This window comes from Capra hircus, chromosome 20, assembly GCF_001704415.2.
Source record: "Capra hircus breed San Clemente chromosome 20, ASM170441v1, whole genome shotgun sequence".
Classification (NCBI taxonomy): Eukaryota; Metazoa; Chordata; class Mammalia; order Artiodactyla; family Bovidae; genus Capra; species Capra hircus.
Window position 1 is genome coordinate 40,864,089 of NC_030827.1, and position 22,203 is coordinate 40,886,291.

The following is a 22,203-nucleotide window of genomic DNA, read 5'->3' on the forward strand; positions in this document are numbered from 1 at the left end:
CTTCCCTGGTAAATCAGACAGTAAATAATCCACATGCAATGTAGGGGACCAGGGTTCGATCTCTGGGTCAGGAAGATGCCCTCGAGGAGGGCATGGCAACCCACTCCAGTATTCTTGCCTGGAGAATCCTATGAACAGAGGAGCCTAGTAGGCTACAATCCACAGGGTCGCGAAGAGTCGGACAGGACTGAGCAACTAACACTTCCACTTTCTCTAAACTGATCCTAGGAGAACAGGAAGTCCTCAGAGAATATGAATATTTGCAGTGTATATTGGTTGAATTATAAACAGGAAAAGGTTTCGGTGGGATGTATTTTTTAATGAGAACACATTGTTATCCTGCGAGCATGTGGCATTCTTGCTTAACAGAAACATTTATAAGAACACATACACATTTATATCCAAACACCAAATGAAGATATCTTCAATGACCAATTTGCACCAGAAAGAAAATATATTATACAAAACAGGGGTTATATCCACAGTCATTAATTTTCATTTTCTACACAAAACAACAATAAATTAAATCACATTATATGCAGATAGTTCTACTTACATTAGAATAATAAACTGTATGTAGCTGTCAGCTTTTTACTTTCATTTTTCTACCAGACTCATGGTAAGTGTATAATGTTCGGTAGTCCAATATGTAAATTACTGATGAATAATACGGTCTGGGAGACAACGGCTGCAGGAGTAATTGCCCACAATGTCTGTTCTGTGTCCTCTTGGATTCAATTATTCACCATGCACAGAGAACAATGCTCAGATTTCCAGGATCCAGCAGAAAGATCTGCAAACTCACAGCATCTCCAGGGTGGTAAGGGCACCTCATTGCTATTTTGTAAGACACACCACAATACACACTTTAAGATCTTGACATTGAATAATAAATAGGACATCGTGTCTCAAAATCCAAATCTGCCTGTTTCTCAACTTTCTCTGCCTTGGTATTATGTGCTATGACAGCTTTGTTCTCCCAGCAAATAAAAACCGCTTCGGTAGCCTATGCTGTGACTTACGCTGGTGAATGGGCCCTTTATTCCTTGCACATAGAAATTTAGGTCTTTAAACATGTGACTCAAAGCAATGCAGCACTTTTTGCTAACTCTTAATTCTGCTTGTTCAAATATGTCCCCTGGGAATCACCGCCTAGTACATCAAAGAGCTATTATAACATATGGATTTTTACTTCTGAGCCTTGGCTCCCATTGAAACCTGTTTACTGTGTCTGAAGTAGGTGAAAATATGAACAATTAATAGCATCAGCTGGTTTAAAATTGCTCTGGTATGAATGAACATTAGTGGTTAATGAGAAATCTGAACAAACTCCAATCCGGCACCTCTTGAAAGTCATTTTAATCCTAGAGTCTAGCTATGGGGGCACACCTGCAAGATACATTTGTGAGAGCTCCACACTGAAAACTGAAGCCAGTTTTGTTGGAGTATATGCACATCAGAGGCTTGAACTGCCCCAGGAGCACATGGTCAACTTAGGTAAGGGTTCTGATCAAAAGTCAGCCACATTCTTACAGCCAGCACACTGTCTCCTTTCTGCCTTCTGAGGAAGTATGGAGGTCCTGCTCACAGGCTGCTACCTGCGTGGCATGAAGCTGCCGCACCTTTGGAGCCATGATGCACAGTGGATGGGGGAGGGGAGAGGGGTGGTAAATATGGTGGCAGCTGGCAACACTACCCTCTTCCATTTGTTTTGGAAGAGCTTGATCCTGACTCTTCTCGTGGGAGAGGAGCTGAATTATATGTGGTTCTAAAGGTGAATCTATAGGTGATTTTGAATTATAGGTGGTTCTAAAGACGCACTGAAAAAGAAACAGGTTCCTCTGAACAGCACCATCTTACTCTCTGTGCTTTCATACTGCTCCCAAAACATATTCCATGTTATTAGTTTCCTGTTTTTTCACTAAGGAGGAAATTCAGCTCACCTTTAGCTTTCTCGTGAAGCACTGAACCACAGGGCATAACTAAACAAAACCCATGAAAGGGACTTGATTTTAGTTGGTGTTAGGCCTTATGGCTGCATCCACTCAGGATCTGAATGCTTTGTGTCCCAAAAAGTATAGGTATGTATTCCTTTCAGTTTACAGACACTCCCTGAATACCAGTGGAATAATATTCTGTTTGGTCTCCCAAAGAGACTTTCACAAAAAGATATTTCATGCTCACTCACAAGAAGGTGGTAAGGCCACTGGACCTACTCTGAATTCCTGTCTCTATCTGTTTAAGGTCTATACAATGGCCTTAATTCCATGGTCAAGGACAAATATCACATTCCCAAAATCAGCAGCAACCAGAAGGGAAGTGGTCAGTTATAGGCGCAAAAGGCACAGGAGCTTTGAATTAGTAAGTGATCCCAGGATCCTGTGAGTAGGGAGATATGACTAACATTAAGTCTTTGAATTTAAGGAAGAGGAGAAAAGAAGGCATCAACTTTCCATATGTTTCTCCCTTCCCTGAAGAGTCAAGAACCATTTTAAAGCCTGCAGAACTATGTTTGTAGTTCAGGAAAGGACAAGCTAATGGTTCTTTTGACAAATGAGTGTTTACATGGATTTCGTCGGGGAACCTGTGGGGGCAGATACACACTCTATACAGGAAGTTCTTCCCAGATAGAAGTGATCGTTTAGAGGAAGCTTTTATTTCTGAGTCCAGCAAAGAAAAAAATCTAAAACGATGATGATGACCATGAAAACCTAGACTTATTTCCAGTACCAAGAGTCAATACACTAAAGGTATATACTCATTTTGACCTGTATTGGGGTCAACTTATGTTAGACCTGATGAAAAAATACTGAAAAGTATCCCCTTTTGGAATCTGAACACCCTGGATTTCAGGGTAATAATTTATAAAATGATTCAACAACTAAAGTCTTGTTTATCTTACCATATGTTATGCGGCTACTGGCAAAGTATGAGTGACTAGTTGTCAAAGATGTTAGCAGTTAGAAAATTGAATCCTGAGTTGTAAATCTCCAGAAGTCTTAAACCAGGGTAAACTTGAGCCAAACACCTACAGCTTTAGAAAAGGTTTTCCAACTTTTCAAAATTTGATAGGGTTTTATAACTTATATGACAATTTCAAGGAAGAAAGGATAGACAGCAGACATGTAAATAAGCAATCAACCTCAAGAACTGTAGAACTACTTTAAGATTGGAAGAGAATGGCATCCACAAATCATAAATCTCATGATTGGCTCTACTACTTTTAAAAGACTAAATTATCCTTTAAAACTTTTAAGGTTTTATGTGGGAATCATAATACTAAGTTTACTACGATTCTTCTACCTGAAATAGAAATAAAAGATATCTGCTTTAAAAATACTAGAGTTGTTATATTCAAATATTTTTTGATATTGATCTCTAACATAATTGATCTCTAACATGATATTGTTCTCTAACAAGAGAACATTCTGCATGATTCCAGTATCTCTAGACCATCAAATTTTTGCACCTGGTCTTATGTCCCTGGCTGTGTTCCAATGTCTCCTAGTATATAGTCTATGGGAACTTGAATAGAATTTGTACCCTACTGTTGTGTGAAAATTGTATAAATCTTAATTATGTAAAATTGGTTCATAGTGCTTTTCAGGTCTACTATATCCACCTACTTCTCTGTATATTCATTCTACTAATTTTTGAGAATTTGATATTGAAACTCCAACTAAAAATCTTAATTTATCTACTTAAAAAATAATTGTATAGTGGAAGTACATGTAACTTTGTTCTGTATTTTCCAAGTCACCTATAAATGTGTTATCATGCTTTCATAATTTAAAAAATAAAAAAAATTAATCACCCCTATAAAAATTCTAGAAAGGTTAGAAATGTTTCCGCCCAAAGACTGCAACCAGGTAGAGAGTTTTTTCCCTGTAATAAGTACATAGGCTCAAATTTAAATGTTTTTTTACAAACAAGATAATAGAAAATGAGTACTTCTAAAATATATGGAAAATACCACTGAAAAATAAAAATAGAGAGAAATAAACTCTCAATTCACAAAAATAAGACAGATGCAACCCTTCCATTCTGTTCTCATGTTGAGCGGTCCTGAGATGCTACACACTTTGCTTTCCTGGATTTCACTTCCCAAGCTCTCTTCCTATGTTAGAATTTCTGGAGCTGGCCTCTCTTGCCTTCTTTTTCCCTCCTGTTTTGATTTCAGCTCTTTTTCCACTGCACTCAGCATGGAGAGCTACAACATAGCTCTTTCAGTTGATCAGAGTTCATCATTTTATCACGTTCTCCAGCTGCATGCATTCCATTTTTAAACAATATGGGGAGATGTGCCTTACACGGAAATAATCCATTCACTGTGACTAGCTGAAATAGAAGAGACGGACGCCCCCAGGGAAGCAAGCTCAGGCCAGCTTCCAGGACACGCAGCTCTCACATGCCCCACCTCCACCTCCACTACCAGTGTAAACCACAACTTCCATCACTACCTAGGAATGGCTCCAATTTCTGTACTCTCCTATTTTCTTAAGCTGTCCTATTTTCCTCCTGTAGATGGTCTTTTATAGACATTAAGATAATCTTTAACACTATTTTCCAGATGCTCAAAACATTATTGAGGAAAGACCTTCATAACATCATTATAAGATAGTACACTGATCTGACAACTTCCCATTCTTCCCTCACTGTCTGTTTTCTCCACAAATTATACATGAAAGTGGCAGCCTAAGCTTAAACCTATACACAGAGTACTAGGTGCAAAGTTGAGATTCGGCAAATAATTATTCAACCTTGACCAATTCCTGATATCCATACCCAACCCCTGTTACACAAGTTATTAGTGGATGTCTGCAAAGTTCTGTGGTGTTTACTAAAAGGGAACATAGTAGCTGTTTAGATTCCCTCTTTTAACCAAAATCATAATTGTCAATTTTGGTAAAATGTCATTTATTAAATTATCATTTCTATGCATACTGCCAAGTTCTAACTCTCTATAAAGTTCTTCTTGAGAAAAAAAGGTTGCCTCCCTTTATAAAACCTGACTTAATTCTAATAAATTTCATCCTTGATCCTGATACTCATCATTTGGCCAGAACTGAAAGGAGACTATCCCTAAAATAGCTTGCATTTAAAACAAGTAAATTGATGTATTCCTGTAGAGTCTACAATCTGAATACATTTCTAGATCTCTGTAGTTAAAGCAGCAATTTGTATTGGGCTATGGCCACAGGGAAGAGGGAAACAGGGAGGAAAAAAAAAGAGAGGCATCTTTCATCATTATTGGTTTGCTGTACACATTACCCATGTTTTTTTAAAATATAAGTGAAATTTAATCTTCAAAATGAAAAAATAGACACATTTTCTAATAGCAAAATATAAGATTAAAATACTTAAAAAATAAAATGTTAGTGTGAAATAGGGTTTTTCATATTTTAAAAAATGAAATAGTTTAGGTTTGCTTTTTCTGCATAAATCCTCTTATCTCATTCATAGTTACAACTTTCCAGAGTAATTCTTACAAGACACTGAAAGAGGTGGGGGAAATTCTTTTTCAAGACATAAAGTCAGGATCTGAATGCACACATCAGTTAGAGCAGTCCTTGACCTCAGATCCCTCCACCAGCTCTAGAGAGAGGAATGCTGCATTTTCAACCTTGAGATTTTCATTACATTTTCTTCTTCATGGGGTTAAATTCTTTTCAATAATATCCTACATGTAAAAATGATTTTATTCTAGCTATAAAACATCTCACTTAAGTAAAACACATTTTATAGCCTTGTGTAAAATGCCCCCAAACGCCATCAAGATATGGAGACCTCAGACTTTCAGAACATAAATCTAGTCATATGCCCTTGAAACAGTATCAACATTTAGCAGTGATGTTATATTCTTGTATTTGTTTGTCATGAGATGAGAGGCCAGCAGGCATATGGTGATTAATAATTGTTCCTGAGCTTCTAAAGAAATTTTATAACAAAATGACTAACAGCTTAAAAGAATGAGCTTTTCAAGAGCACCCCTTCTATTCCATTGATGTCTTTCATCCCATATATCTCCTTAAAGAATCTCAAGCCAAAAGAACAGGCTTCCTTTTAAGCCACCGAAAAGTGGGATCGGATGGAATCTTCCCGTAACTCCCGATGTTTTCCAACGTTGCTTTCTTCTTGATGGTTTCGCCTCTCAATGGTTATTCTGTATTTCTTCCTGGGTAGAGGGAAAGTGAATGTAGTAATAAAACCTCACTTGGCTACAAAATACTATGGTTTCTCTTACAAAGAATGCCCTCAAGGGACATCTGGGTTTGGGTTGATAAATGAGAAGTGACAGAATATGAAGCCATAGTCAGAGATTAAAGTGGGATGCCCCAAGGCATACTGCCCTTATTCAAGGAGGAAAGTTGGCCTGCTTTCCCAATACCATAGAACAAGCCTTCCCGTTCTTCCCTGGGTGCCTCGCGGGTTAAGTCCTGTCTGTTCTGCCACATTACACCCCTCAGCTCCCAGGATATGCCCTAGATAAAGATCAGATGAAGTATACAGGAATGCAATTGTTCCCACAAAGACTCATACACACCCAGAGTTACACAGCCATGCAGAAATGAAAAATTCATGGTCCAATGACTTAATAAGCCTCAAACTCAATCCCCAAAGATTGCAAAGGAATGGACAGCACTCAAGAGGTGAAACTATCAGTATCTTGAACACACATAAATATTACAAGTTTATAAGACTCGGGGCTTAACCACAGTGGTTACGAAGCATGTGGGCTCCCAAAGACTGAGCATAGACCTCCTGAGAGTACAGACTGCTCAGAGTCACTTCCTTCTCTAGAGAAAGTAAACTCACCACGTATTCCTAAATTGGAGGAAGCCTGAGACTGGGGAAGTTGATTTCCCCTTTGTCGAGATTCTGTCTCCACTTATGCATGTGGTGGGTGGAAGGAATTCAGGTCAGAATATTTGTGAGCAAAAGATTGCAATGGCTCTGTGGCACACAGTGGGATACAGTAGAAACCCTGATCCACTGCCTGGTATGCTAACCCCCTGACCACCAAACCAGAGTCACACCAGTGGAAGGTTTAGCTCTTTTCACTACCTTGCTTTTTGGGTAAGAGCAAGATATAGACAAGTCACAAGGAGGATCGTGCAAAGGCAAATGACAGGAAATTAAGGAGAGTAAATTTTAAAACTTTATAAAGCAGTCCTAACCTGAAGAAGTAGAAGGCCATTAGCAAACCAGCTCCTAGTAAGGCCCCCACAACAATTCCTGTCACCGCTGATTCTTCTAGGCCACCTGCTTGAGAAAGAAACATAGATAATCTGAGTTCATTTTGAAAAACAGCTAGAAATGCCTCACTCTGACTTTTTATTCATTGAAATTTTTCATTCATTAGAAGATATTTTGTGGTTTACCACTTGAGGCAAATTTTCCAATTTTCCTTTCTTTTTAAGAAAGTTTTTCTAGGCAATCCTGTTCATTGTTGTTGTGATGGCGGTGGTCGTATTGGTGGTGGTGGTGGCGGTGGTCATGGTGGTGGTGGTGGTCATGGTGGTGGTGACAGTGATGGCATGGTGGCGGTGGTGATCATGGTCATGGTGATGGTAGCAGTGGTGGTCATGGTGGTGGTGACAGTGATGGCATGGTGGCGGTGGTGATCATGGTCATGGTGATCGTAGCAGTGGTGGTCATGGTGGTGGTGGTCATGGTGGTGGTGACAGTGATGGCATGGTGGCGGTGGTGGTCACAGTCTTGGTGATGGTAGCAGTGGTGGTCATGGTGGTGGTGGTGGTTGTGGTCATGGTGGTGGTGGTCATGGTGGTGGTGGTTATGGTGGTGGTGGTGACAGTGATGGCATGGTGGTCATGGTGGTCATGGTCATGGTGATGGTAGTGGTGGTGGTCATGGTGGTGGTGGTGGCAGTGGTGACAGTGATGGCATGGTGGTGATGGTGGTCATGGTCACGGTGATGGCAGTGGTGGTGGTCATGGTGGTGGTGGTGGTCATGGTGGTGGTGGTTTTGGTGGTGATGGTGACAGTGTTGGCATGATGGTAATGATTGTCATGGTTGTCATGGTGGTGGCAGTGGTGGTCATGGTCATGGTGATGGTAGCAGTGGTGGTCATGGTAGCAGTGGTGGTCATGGTGGTGGTAGTCATGGTGGTGGTGGTTTTGGTGGTGGTGGTGACAGTGATGGCCTGGTGGTGGTGGTGGTCATGGTTGTTGTGGTGGTGGCAGTGGTGGTAGTCATGGTCATGGTGATGGTAGCAGTGGTGGTCATGGTGGTGGTGGTCGTGGTGGTGGTGGTCATGGTGGTGGTGGTGGTGACAGTGATGGCATGGTGGCGGTGGTGATCATGGCATCATGGTGGTGGCAGTGGTAGTGGTCATGGTCATGGTGATGGTAGCAGTGGTGGTTGTGGAGGTGGTGGTCATGATGGTGGTGGTCGTGGTGGTGGTGGTGACAGTGATGGCATGGTGGCGGTGGTGATCATGGCGTCATGGTGGTGGCAGTGGTAGCGGTCATGGTCATGGTGATGGTAGCAGTGATGGTCATGGTGATGGTGGTCATGGTGGTGGTGGTCGTGGTGGTGGTGGTTATGGTGGTGGTGGTGACAATGATGGCATGGTGGTGGTAGTGGTCATGGTCATGGTGATGGTAGCAGTAGTGGTCATGGTGGTGGTGGTGACAGTGATGGCATGGTGGCGGTGGTGATCATGGTCATCATGGTGGTGGCAGTGGTAGTGGTCATGGTCATGATGATGGTAGCAGTGGTGGTCATGGTGGTGGTTATGGTGGTGGTGGTGACAGTGATGGCATGGTGGTGGTAGTGGTCATGGTCATGGTGATGGTAGCAGTGTTGGTCATGGTGGTGGTGGTCATGGTGGTGGTGGTCGTGGTGGTGGTGGTGACAGTGATGGCATGGTGGTGGTGGTGATCATGGTGTCATGGTGGTGGTTCATGGTGGTGGCAGTGGTAGTGGTCATGGTCATGGTGATGGTAGCAGTGGTGGTTGTGGTGGTGGTGGTCATGATGGTGCTGGTCGTGGTGGTGGTGGTTATGGTGGTGGTGGTGGTCATGGTCATGGTGATGGTAGCAGTGGTGGTCATGGTAGCAGTGGTGGTCATGGTAGCAGTGGTGGTCATGGTGATGGTGGTCATGGTGGTGATGGTCATGATGGTGGTGGTCGTGGTGGTGGTGGTTATGGTGGTGGTGGTGACAGTGATGGAATGGTGGTGGTAGTGGTCATGGTCATGGTGATGGTAGCAGTGGTGGTCGCGGTGGTGGTGGTCATGGTGGTGGTGGTGGTGACAGTGATGGCATGGTGGTGGTGGTGATCATGGTCATCATGGTGGTGGCAGTGGTGGTGGTCATGATCATGGTGATGGTAGCAGTGGTGGTCATTGTGATGGTGGTTATGGTGGTGGTGGTCATGGTGGTGATGGTTGTGGTGGTGGTGACAGTGATGGCATGGTGGTGGTGGTGGTCATGGTCATGGTGATGGTAGCAGTGGTGGTCATGATGGTGGTGGTCATGGTGGTGGTGGTGACAGTGATGGCATGGTGGTAATGGTGGTCATGGTCATGGTGATGGTAGAGGTGGTGGTCATGGTGGTGGTGGTGGTGACAGTGATGGCATAGTGGTGGTGGTGATCACGGTCATCATGGTGGTGGCAGTGATGGTGGTCATGGTCATGATGATGGTAGCAGTGGTGGTACTCGTGGTGGTGGTGGTCATGATGGTGATGGCAGTGGTCGTGGTGGTAGTGGCAGTGGTGCTGGTGATTTCACATGGTGTTTTTTTTTACCAAGTGCAAAGCTTAAAAGCACTTAAGAAAATACTAGATGAACAAACTGTTACAAAAACAGTGAGCACAATGGGAACAGAGCAGGTTTGAGAAGGATTTAAAAACAACTGAAACTGAAGTTTTCAGATCTATGCACATTGTTTTGAGTTTCCTGCCAGAGAGGACAACCACCTGGACCATGGGACTGAGCTGGCTCTTCTCATTTTCACAGATGGATGATGACACTTCCAAGTGCTGGGAAATTTGGTAAAAAATCTATTGGGTTAATGTTCTGTTTTTAGATGTTCTCTCACCAAAGCCAGAGTTTCATGTCAAAATGTCTTATATAGCTTTGTGAAAATGTAACAATTTGAAATAATCAGTTCTGTAGTGTCCCAGATGTTACATAAAAATGATAAATAGCTAGCTTGTGTAGAAGGAGTTTAGGATACAGTCTTTAACACAGTCTTGTATTTAATCCTCAAAGCATTCCTGAGAGTTGGGTACATTTCTTTAATTTTACTTATGAGAAAACTGAGGCTTAAAGAAATGAAGAAATGATCCTGAAGTCACAGTAAGTGACCACGATGGGATTTCAAATCCAGGCCCAATAACTCCAGAGACTGTGTTCTTAACATATTTATGCCTATCCACTTATTGCGTATACACAGATACATCGCAGTTTGAAGACTGTTCCAAAAACATAACGAGCACACGAGTGAGTGAGTGAATGAGTGAGTGAGTGAAAGTCTCTCAGTCCTGTCCAACTCTTTGTGACCCCATGGACTGTAGTCTGCCAGGCTCTTCTGTCCATGGAGATTCAACAGGCAAGAATACTGGAGTGGATTACCATGCCCTCCTCCAAGGGATCTTCCTGACCCAGGGATCGAACCCAGGTCTCCCTCATCACAGGCAGATTCTTTACTGTCCAAGCCACCAGATATTAAAGTGAACCACTTCCCTGAAAGGTCGATACTCACTTAATTCTCCCACTTTGCTTATCAAAGTGTCTTTCTACAGCAATGATTTCCAACCACTTTCCTGTTTGTAAGCTTCTTATAAGAACCTCCACTTGCTTCTACATTTATGACAAGGCTACTCATAAATAACATATTTTACATTTACTTGCTAATTTGTAAATTTTTAGGTGTCTAAGGAACATTGTCTGGTTATGGGTGGGTAAGAGAATAAATACAAACTCTGAAACAACAGATGAATAGTGAGTGACATTTAGTATTTGATATTTTAATTTTTGCTAAAAGTATAAAACCTCAAATAATAACATATTATGGTAAGAGATGTAAAAATAGGAAGATACCTTCTACCATCTTGTAAAAAGATAGAAGGGAAGAAGGACCTAGAAGCCTCTGATGGAGCTGGATACCAGTTTGTGAACTGTTATGGATTTTACCACATCAGAGACAGAAATCTGTTCTTTCAGAACAGGAGCCACTGAATGACGCCTGTGTTATATGGATACTGCAGATGATGAAACACAGAGCGAATTAAGTCTCTAAACTTACATGCTTTGCAAGGAGAGCTGTTCGTGTGCTCCACCATTCTGGTTTCATCTATTCTCAGTTTTAAAGGTCCCCAAGGATATTTGACATTTGGCCGCATTTCAAAACGACCTTCTTTTCCAAAGTAATCACCAATAACCTATATAAAAGAAAAGAAATGCACAAACTGAAAGGTCGAAGTTCTCTGCAAAGGAGGCCCGGAGTAGGCCCCCAGACCCTCCAGGCTGACTACAATAGTGTGTTTCTGAAATCTTTGTAAATCAAGGTGCCAACAGTGCTTGTAAAGTGAGCATAATTTAGAAAGCACAGGCTCCCCATGGCGGGGAAGGTGGTTATACAGAAAGCAGTAACCTCGGAAGGTATGGCTTTCCCCTTGCTCCTGGGAGAGAGTGGTGCCCCTGCCGCCTGCAGGTCAGCCGTCCGTCAGGTCCCAGTTTGTTCCAGGAAGACGGAGTTCACGACCCATCTTATTCCCGGGACAGTGAAGCCTGACACAGAATTCAAGCATCAGAGAGCCTCTTTAGGAACCTTCCACTTCACCTTCCTCTGGTTCGAAGGCTCTTCTCCATCTTGACTTTGAGGGTTACCTTCTCCTCTGTTGAACACATCCTATTTGCACCCCACCTCCAAGTTGAACCCTTTTCAGTTAGTTCCTGTGGCCTCTGAAAAATCCGTATCCTTTTATGGCTCAGTTCAAGGGTTACCCTCAGCTTCTGGTTTAAACAACTGTTTCATCAGCTACCGATCCCTGATCTAGCACTACCTTTGCACCCAGGTTCTCAGGATCCACCTCCCTACTGTCTCGACAGTGGCACCCTGCTCCTGGGGGATGGTGACACCCCCTGCCTTCTCTCTCCTGAAAGAGGCCCCACAGGCTCTCGTGTTGGAATGAAAAGAATTCTAGGTAATCACCAAACTCCAACAGTCATTGGCATGTACCAAGCACTTTACACTCACTCACGCCTGAGTCCTCACCATGACCCTCTCTATTATAGACTGTTACTAGCCACTTTCTATAGAGGAGAGACTGGAATATACATGAGACTCAGATCGTCGAGGGTAAAATAATCTTACAGCAAAGGTAGCCAATACAGATCCTGGTGGCCTGACCCCTCCCACAGAGGCCAGGTCCGATGGACAAAGAGAAGAACAGCGAGTCCTTCATGCCAGGTCACGGGAAGTGTGACAGCGGTCATCAACCCTGGGTGAGAGCCATCAGAGAATTAAAGACGGAACTGCATCATCTGACCTCAAACACGGTGGATGCACATCCTCTTTATCTATATATTTACCATGCAAAATTTATATAATACTTCTCCAGGTTCCATTTCATCTGGTGCTCGTGATCACCATGTGAGGTCAGCAAGAGAGATAGGATTATCTCCTTGTTAACAGCCAAGGAAGTTGAGGCAGAGAGCTCGTACCCCAGTAAGTGTCAGATCTCTATGTCCAGGGCACCCTTTTCTTTCTAGTGATGCTATCCTGAAACTCCATCATCCTTTGACATACTAATGCATGGTCCAGTTTGTAATCACTCCCTGACCAAAAAAAAAAAAAAAATTTTTTTTTTTTTTTCAAATTTTAAGGGAGAAAATAAATACACAAATTCACTTTAAGTCTCTCATCCGATGATGCCGTCCTGCATCTTAGGGCTGAGGTGTGATTCTCAGCCACTTGAAAGGTAGGATGTCCCCACTTAGGATAAACAAGGAACCACTTCCTAAAGCCTTCCCTGATACCCTCAGCCAGAAGGAAATCCTCTCACTAAGAAACTCCCGGTGTTCAGCTCATTTTTATTTGGAGGCTGCTTTGGGGGCAGCTGTTTGGATACCAGGACAAATACATTCCTTGGAATCTCAATAAGCAGAGGAGGCTAGGGTAGAGGTCCTATCTGCTTACCTCCTGGGTGCCCGCTTCTGTGTCGGTCATGGCGATCACGGAGAAATCCCCATACCGGTCTCCGTTGGCATCTATGGACACCTGCCCAGCAATACCTAGAAGATGAGATGCAAGGAGCTCCAGTTGGTTATTTAAAATACCTCTGTCTGCCAACAAAAACAAGAAAATGAATTGACAGGATTTTTTAAACAAACTTATGCCACAGGGAATCTCATCAGACTCGGAGCATTTTTGTTGGCATTTAGAAAGACATTGTAATTTCATCTGTGTCTGCATTCCTAAATTCTTAACATTTCTCCATTTAAAAATGAAAAGAAAAAGAAACAAATGACCTTTTTTGGGGAATATGTTAAAGAAAAAAAAAAAAAAGGCTAAGGCTAATCCTGAAAGCAGTATGCTTATCCCAGAGTTTTGTATTAATTTTTTTTAAATTCAGAGTAAGAAGCAGAGTTGTAGCACGTTCCTAGACTTGCCATGGGTTCACATTATCACTGGGCAAACATTATAAAGGAAAACCTGTTCCAGGGCCAGGATTCAATGAATGTGCTTCCGTGTGGGCTCCTTGAATGCACAGGAGAGCAGAGGGCCTGCTTCACACATCATGGGAGCCAAGAACCAAAGAAGAGCTAGTTTATCCCACTTGTGTTCATGCATCCATTCTTTGAGAGGCTTTATTTTTGTTTTCCAGTTAAATTGAGATATAATCGATGTATCTCACTGTGTAAGTTTCAAGAGTCCATCATAAAGGTTTGACAAAAATATTGTGAAATGAGTTTAGTTAACACTCATCATCTCCTATAGATACAATAAATCATTCACTGTTTATCCAGCAGTTACTAGGGGCTGAATTCAATATTGCAGCAGAAGCAAAGATGAACCGGACACAATGTCTGCTCAAGAGAAAAGCAGCCTGGACTAGGAATTTATCTTGTTGGTGCGGGAATCTGACCACCTGCATCTGAGTCCCAGCTTTCACATTTCCTAGCTCTGTGACCTTGGGCAAGGATTTAGACCTCTGAGCCCCAGTCTCCAGAACTGGAAAAAAAGCAGGATAGTACCTCTCTGCCAAGAGGCTGCTGAAAAGATTAAAGGAGCTAACACAGGTAAAGTACTTGTGGGTTTCAGAGAAGTCAGTTGTTTTCTTCTTTTGTTATTACTATCGCTATGCCTGGAATCTGGGAGAGGACCTAGGATGGCGTCCACACCATTCAGGGCACGGGCTGGAACATCTAGCTGGAGACTCGCAGAGGACCCAGTAGAAGAACAGGCCTTCAGTAGACATGTTGGTGAAGCCTCCAATTTGGACAAGCAGCCAGCAGGGTGTGGGAGTGTTCTAGGCAGAAAGGCAGCCTTGCAAGTATTTACAAAGGCACAAAAGCTGAAAGGAATCAGGGGTCAGAGGGGTTTGAGGGGAGGTGGCCCATGTGTATGGAAGGGAACAGTGAGCTCTAAACTTGGAGCAGGGAGACCAGAGCGTGGAGGGCCCAGAGTGCCACACAAAGGGTTAGGCTTGCTTAGGCTAGCAATGGTGGCTTACAGAAGCTAATCAATAAAAGCGAACATGTATATATGATCAGCTGATATTCAATATGTCTATATTGTCATTTTCCTTAACTAAGTAAGAGAATATATGTGTCAGCCACATCCTAAGTATTTGTTTTCTTTCATTTTAAACTGTGCCAGAGTTCAGTATAGTTCTTAATTGGGGTCTCTATTGATTTGGTTCTCACCGGAAATAAAATGAATGTCTGGGAAAAGGAGTCCCAAGGGAAAGTTCCATCCTCTAGTGTGGTTTGGAGAGAGCAAGTATTTGGGTTTGCTCTCCTCTGGGTTGTGGTTTGAAGGCCCTCTGATTTTTCCAGACTTTGGTCTACTTTGCCGGAAACAGAATGGAGCTACTATTCATCCTTTTTTTTTTTTTTTTTTTTTTTTGTCTTCTTAATAGAGACTGCTTACAGAGGATACACGTATCTCAAGCTAGCTTATCCTTGACAGTCTATACAACTTTTAAGTAATAAATGTCACTGAAAAATAGATACAGATGTATCTCCAAACATACTGGCTGTCTAAAACCATATGCCGTTCTGTTTGGAGGTGTTTATGATGGTGTGTTCTGCTAAGTGTTTTGCAGAGTATTTTGTAAGACAAGGTGGTCCTAGTAATCCAAGACCTCATTACACTTTAAGCTATTACAGTTCTGCCAAGAAATGGGGTGTGAACCCTCAGGGTGGCCAATTAGCAAGTGAGATTTCACCTAAGAGTATTATACATAAGGTGAGAGCGTCAGGCTGACAGCAGAATTTTCCTGTACATAAGTAATTAGACTTTCTACCCTCCTTTCTATTGGCCTGCAGTGGAGCTCAGGGTTTGAGCCACAGTCCTATTTACCTTGTCACCCTGACCTCTCCCACAGTGAGGAAATTCAGCTTCTTCCCAGGCCATTTATTGAAAGTCTTGAGAGTCGGTCATAAGTTTCATGGTAATAAAATCCAAATTTGTCAAATAACATCCAGAGTATTTTTCCCTTGACAACTTAGTGGTCACTTACAGTGACTATTAAAATTTTAATTGTTCTTAATTTTAGAACAGTTAGGGATTTTTTTATAGTTCTTTGGGGGTTTACCCTCAGGTTGATCATTGTTTAGCAAATAGAACGAGCTCCCCAAACAATTCAAGGTCAACACTTAGCTTGGCTTCAGTTATCTTTACATTGGACAGATGAGATTCTAAGTTTGGACTGAACTATACAGTTGATTATTCTGGGACTCATTTAGTATTGCCTGTGTAGACCGAGCTCTAGAATGGAAGCCTCAGATTGGCCCACAGGAAATTTAGTCCATGCCCTTTATGCAAAACTGAGTTCCAGCCATCATGGGCACCTGCCCTTCCCTTAACAACCTCCCTTAGAAGACCAAGAGCAAATGACCACACCATGCAGAGAGGAAGAGCTAGGAACGGGATGTGGCCTACCAAGATTGTATCCACACATGCCAGCTCTCAGGGCATGGGACACAACTTCTGGGAAATTTGATTCTGTCCTAATATGACCCCTGACTGATCCCATTTGACTTCAGCTCCTCAGCTAAAGCTGTCAGAGGTCAAGCAAGACAACCCTGAAGGGTTATTTGATTTGTTCACATCCTACAATCTGTTCAAAGTTAAAGCAGATGCCACTCTGGGTTACAGTAAGATGTGGCATCTACTTAAACTAGTGAGGAGAAATGAAATCCACCAACTGTCACCATAGCTACTGCCCAGACAATTCTCGCTGGAACCTGACCCCTCTATCCCATCTTACCCTTTCTAATGACCAAGGACAAGGTGAGGCAGAGGAGTAGAGGAGAGTCCTAAGTGATCAACACAGTATGAACCTAATCTTGGTAAGGCAGATAGGCACAGCCCCAGTACATTCAACGGCTCAAATTGTTGGCATGATGCAGAACTCAAAGGGCCTTTGTCAGTCATCGGCTGATCCAACCCCTCTTGGTACAGGTGACCAAGGAGAAAATGAAAGGACTGAGGTGACAGTCAGTCGCTAGGATGCTGGTTTTCTGACCTGGTTAGTGACCTGTATGTCAGTGGTCCTCAGATGATATCCATCGGCATTGTTATTGTTCAGTTGCTAAATCGTGTCCTACTCTTTGTGACCCCATGAACTGCAGCACACCAGGCTTCCCTGTCCTTCACTATCTCCCTGAGTTTGCTCAAACTCATGTCCATTGAGTCAGTGATGCCATCCAGCTATCTCATCCTCTGTCACCCTCCTCTCCTCTTGCCATCAATCTTTCCCAGCATCAGGATCTTTTCCAATGACTTGGCTTTTCACATCAGGTGGACAAAGTATTGAAGCCTCAGCATCAGTCCTTCCAACGAATATTCAGGGTTGATTTCCTTTAGGATTGACTGGTTTGATCTCCGTGATGGTACTCTCAAGAGTCTTCTCCAGCACCACAATTTGAAAGCATCAATTCTTCAGTGCTCAGCCTTCTTTATGGTCCAACTCTCACATTTGTACACACCCTACAGTTTATTTTCTACACAGATCCCAGAGGGCTCCCTTTTAAAGACTCAAGACAGATCCTGTTTCCCTTGACACCCTCTGGCGGCTTCCATCTCATTCAAGGTCCTCAATGCAGCTTTCAGGCCCACAGGGTCTGGTCCTACTTGACACTGTCTCTGGCTCACTTCACACTGCAACTCCCATACTGCTTTAGCCACACAGGCCCACAGGCTCTTCCAGGATATTCACCACTGTCCCCCAGCTACACTCAGGGTCTCTGCGTCTGCTGCTGCCTCTGGACTATTCTCTCCTAAATAGCTGCATCATATATCTCAGTTCCCTGAGGTCTGCACCCAACTGCCACTTGTCAGAGAGACCTTAGCTGAACTCTATTTAAATTAGTAGCCCTACTATACCCCCTCCCATAACTTTCTATCTCCCTTAACCTGATTCACTTTCCAGCCCCTGAAGTGGTGTATTTATTCCACAGAAGCTCAGCTGAGTGCAAGGAACATCTTTAATTTACTGCTGAGTTATCAGCCCCTTAACCCAGTGCCTGGCACATAGGAAGTGCTCAAGAATACCTGATGAATGAATGAAAGAGTGAGTGAATATGAAGCTGATGTCCCCAGGGCTCCAGCAACTGGGTGTTCTAATATTGAGTCTCATGCTCATTTTTGACAGATGGCAGGTCAGGAAGCAACAGTTAGAACTGGACATGGAACAACAGACTGGTTCCAAATAGGAAAAGGAGTGTTTCAAAGCTGTATATCGTCACCGTGCTTATTTAATTTATATGCTGAGTACATCATGAGAAATGCTGGGCTGGAGGAAGCACAAGCTGGAATCAAGATTGCTGGGAGAAATATCAATAACCTCAGATATGCAGAGGACACCACCCTTATGGCAGAAAGTGAAGAAGAACTAAAGAGCCTCTTAATGAAAGTGAAAGAAGAGACTGAAAAAGTTAGTTTAAAGCTCAACATTCAGAAAACTAAGATCATGGCATCTGGTCCCATCACTTCATGGCAAATAGATGGGGAAACAGTGGAAACAGTGGCAGACTTTATTTGGGGGGGGCTCCCAAATCACTGTAGATGGTGATTGCAGCCATGAAATTAAAAGACGTTAACTCCTTGGAAGGAAAGTTATGACCAACCTAGACAGCACATTAAAAAGCAGAGACATTACTTTGTCAACAAAGGTCCATCTAGTCAAGGCTATGATTTCTCCAGTAGTCATGTATGGATGTGAGGGTTGGACTATAAAGAAAGCTGAGCACCAAAGAATTGATGCTTTTCAACTGTGGTGTTGGAAAAGACTTTTGAGAGTCCCTTGGACTGCAAGGAGATCCAACCAGTCCATCCTAAAGGAAATCAGACCTGGGTGTTCATTGGAAGGACTGATGTTGAAGCTGAAACTCCAATACTTTGGCCACCTGATGCAAAGAACTGACTCATTTGAAAAGACCCTGATGCTGGGGAAGATTGAAGGCAGGAGGAGAAGGGGACGCCAGAGGATGAGATGGTTGGATGGCATCAGCCACTCAATGGACATGAGTTTGAGTGAACTCCGGGAGTTGGTGATGGACAGGGAGGCCTGGCGTGCTGCAGTTCATGGGGTCACAAAGAGTCAGACACAACTGAGCAACTGAACTGAACTGAACTGACCTGACGTGAGAGGATACTAGTATTTTATACACCATCAGCAAGAATATGGATAGTAGACCTTTCTGGAAGCTCTTTGGCAATATCTAATGTACTTTGCTTTTTTATACAGTTCATGGGGTTCTCACAGCAAATATACTTTAGTGGTTTGCCATTCCCTCCTTCAGGAGGAGAAGGGGACAACAGAGGATGAGATGGTTGGATGGCATCACCAATTCAATGGACATGAACTTGGGCAAACTCTGGGTGATGGTGAGGGACAGGGAACCCTGGCATGCTGCAGTCCATGGGGGTCACAAAGAGTTGGACACAACTTAGTGACAGAACAACAACACACTTTAAAAGGCACCAATATAATTTTGGACCCAGATATGCCATGACTAAGAATGTTCCCTGTTGGATGTACTCACAGAAATTCATCGAGACGTGTAACCTCATGATAATATTTTGCATAATAGCAAAAACTAGACAATTGAAGTATCCATCAATAGGAGACTGGGTAAAGAAATCCTTGTACAGCCAAACAGTGGAAAAATGTGGAACCATCATTTTAAAATGTGCTGAATTTATGAGCACTCATATGGAAAATTCTTCTGCTTGACATACAAGTGAAAAAGCTAAGATGAAGAATGGCATTCCTAGTACGACCCTTTTGTGTAAATTTTTTAGATAAGATATACAAATGCATATGTGCTGGCAGAAGGCACAGAATATTTTTAGGCTGAATCATAGGAAATTTTTAATAGCCATTACATTGGGGAGAGGGGACTAGGGTGGAAAGGAAAACTTTCACTTTTCATTTTGTACATTTTTGTAGTGTTTAACTTTCCAGCCAAGAATAGTCTCATTCTTGTACAATTTTTAAATGTCAACAAAATTGCTTGAGTGAGGAAATGACATGCCATTTCTTTTGTTGTTGTTCTTATGCTTCCTCTGTTCCTAAGAAAGCAACAACCAGTATTCACCATTTCAAAAATTAAAAGCAGAGAGCTCAACTGGACCTGCTCATCATCTCAAACCTCCAGATGTTTTGAACAGAGGAAAGTGTATCTGGGATAATTTCTAAAACTGATCACAGAACTCTTCACAAACTGATTGCTGTGACTGAGGCACATGACAAGTTTAAAGAAGTCTAGGAAAATAAAATAAAATAAAGAAGCCTAGGGGCTTCCCAGGTGACACTAGTGGTAAAGAGGTAGAGAACGCACCCCCCAAAGCAGGAGACACGAGAGACTGGGATTCGATCCCTGGGTCAGGAAGATCTCCTGAAGGGCATGGCAACCCACTTCTGTAGCCTTGCCTGGAAAAATCCCATGGACAGAGGAGCCAGATGGGCTACAGTCCAGGGATTGCAAAGAGTCGGACATGACTGAAGTGACTTAGCACAGAATTGCTGCCATCAGGAGACAACGTGAATGTGAACATGAAGTCGCTCAGTCGTGTCCGACTTTTTGCGACCCCATGGACTGTAGCCTACCAGGCTCCTCTGTCCATGGGATTTTCCAGGCAATAGTACTGGAGTGGATTGCCATTTCCTTCTCCAGGGAATCTTCCCAACCCAGGGATTGAACCCAAGTCTTCCACATCATAGACAGACGCTTTACCGTCTGCGATCTCAGCCAAAAGGCCGAGAAGGTGCTTCCTATTTCAAAGCACTTTCATAAGCTTTATCTCATTTAATTTTCACAAGCCTGTGAAGTAGGTTGATCATGACTTATTATCCTTTTATAGCTGGGAAAACTAAGATACTAGCAAGGTCCCATAGTTGTAAGAGAGAAAAACAGAACCAGGAAAAAAGCAACTTGATTGGCAGCAGAACGCTGTGACCTTGTAGACTGAATCCTCACCTTCAAATGTTCGGTTCCAAGTCTGCTGGATAATTTTCCCTCCATCCTTCTTACTGTAACCAGCTCTGAGTACTTCACGTAAAGCCAGGACGTAGAGGAGGATGGCATCGTGGAATCCTTCAACAAACATGTTCACCTGGAAAGGAAAGTCCAGGTGGGTGAGCCCAGACACCACATGATTCACGTTCAGGAATAATGTGAGAGAATCCAAATGGTTAACAGATTAGGCTCGAAGCCCATGGCAATGGCAGAAGTGTGCAAAAGAGCAACTAACAGAGAAAAGGCTACAATTTTCCTGGCACTGGCTTATGTCAGGAAAACCCTTTCCCCATTTGAGAATTTGGAGAAAAGACAAGATATTACCGAAGTTAAGAAAAATGTACCTGTGGGCCAGGTTAGGTATTCCAGGTGCAAAACCCTTTGCCCACAAATACCTCTGAACATGTGCCCTCTACTCCCACGTCTGCTCTCTACCTGAAGCCATCTCCCCATTGAGGTCTTCTCCACCCTCACCAACCCCTGTGCTTTCCACGCTCTGAATATGAAGCAGAACTGAAAGGACAGTAGGGACCCATTCATTCATATTCAATACTTCCCTGGTGGCTCAAATGGTAAAGCGTCTGCCCGCAACGCGGGAGACCCGGGTTCGATCCCTGGGTTGGGAAGATCTCCTGGAGAAGGAAACAGCAACCCACTCCAGTACTCTTGCCTGGAAAATCCCACGGACGGAGGAGCCTGGTAAGCTACACCCCATGGGGTCGCAAAGAGTCGGACACGACTGAGCGACTTCACTTTCACTTTCACTTTCACCACCTGCCTAGTTGGGGAGCACAGATGCCTAAGTGTGCAAAGAGGAGTGGGCGTGGCTATCCCCTCTCTGTCCTCTCTTCTATCAGCATCAGCATCTCAGTTTCTCTCTCCAGTTTGTGTTCTGACTAGTTCCAGTGCATCTGAGTCCTGCCTACTTCCGGTCCCTGCCAAGCTCCAAGGACAAGAGCGGAAACGGGCCGTTGGTTTATCTCGGTTGAGTCCTGGCTCAAGTAAGATAGCCTTTGTGCTCAGCAACGTAAAACTTTGTGTGAAATTGGAGAAGTCACTTAATCTTTCTGAGCCTTTTTCCTTCTATAAGCACCGTTTGGCAAGTTCTGATACCACATTTAAACCCATTAATGTTCACTAAAGATGAAATGAGCAAATACAATCTTGAAACACTTAAGAGTCACAGATTCTGTAGAATTCTGTAGAATTACCCCCAAATTCCAGCCTTCTTATTTCAGAAGACAGGGTCAAGAACGGAATTCCATGCAGCAGGGTGAATTAGGTATCCCATAGACAACTGCGGGGAAGCCCTATGAGGGGCATTCCTGCCCCATCCCTAGGAAAAAACACCCAGAGGAGGAGAGCCACCTGGTTCAAATACACGAACATCACAGAAGACATAGCTCAACATCCAGTTCTTCTCAGCCTCATCCCACTCTGAAGGACTAAGTCCTGTATACATCACAGAAGCAAATAT

At 43.1% G+C, this 22,203-nt stretch overlaps 1 protein-coding gene across 2 annotated transcripts in view; it reads right to left on the bottom strand.

Annotated features, from left to right (window-relative positions):
- NPR3 (natriuretic peptide receptor 3) overlaps nucleotides 3,905-22,203 on the bottom strand; it is a 78,859-nt gene continuing 60,560 nt past the window's right edge. The window contains exons 4-8 of one of the 2 annotated variants that reach the window (XM_018065682.1): nucleotides 20,688-20,823; nucleotides 13,174-13,268; nucleotides 11,278-11,413; nucleotides 7,179-7,266; nucleotides 3,905-6,175 (exon numbers count right to left, since the gene is read on the bottom strand). In XM_018065682.1, the coding sequence (XP_017921171.1) occupies nucleotides 6,064-6,175; nucleotides 7,179-7,266; nucleotides 11,278-11,413; nucleotides 13,174-13,268; nucleotides 20,688-20,823 (567 nt within the window). In that variant the 3' untranslated portion in view covers nucleotides 3,905-6,063. The remainder of the gene's footprint in view (nucleotides 6,176-7,178; nucleotides 7,267-11,277; nucleotides 11,414-13,173; nucleotides 13,269-20,687; nucleotides 20,824-22,203) is intronic. The other variant, XM_018065683.1, reaches the window with a different exon arrangement.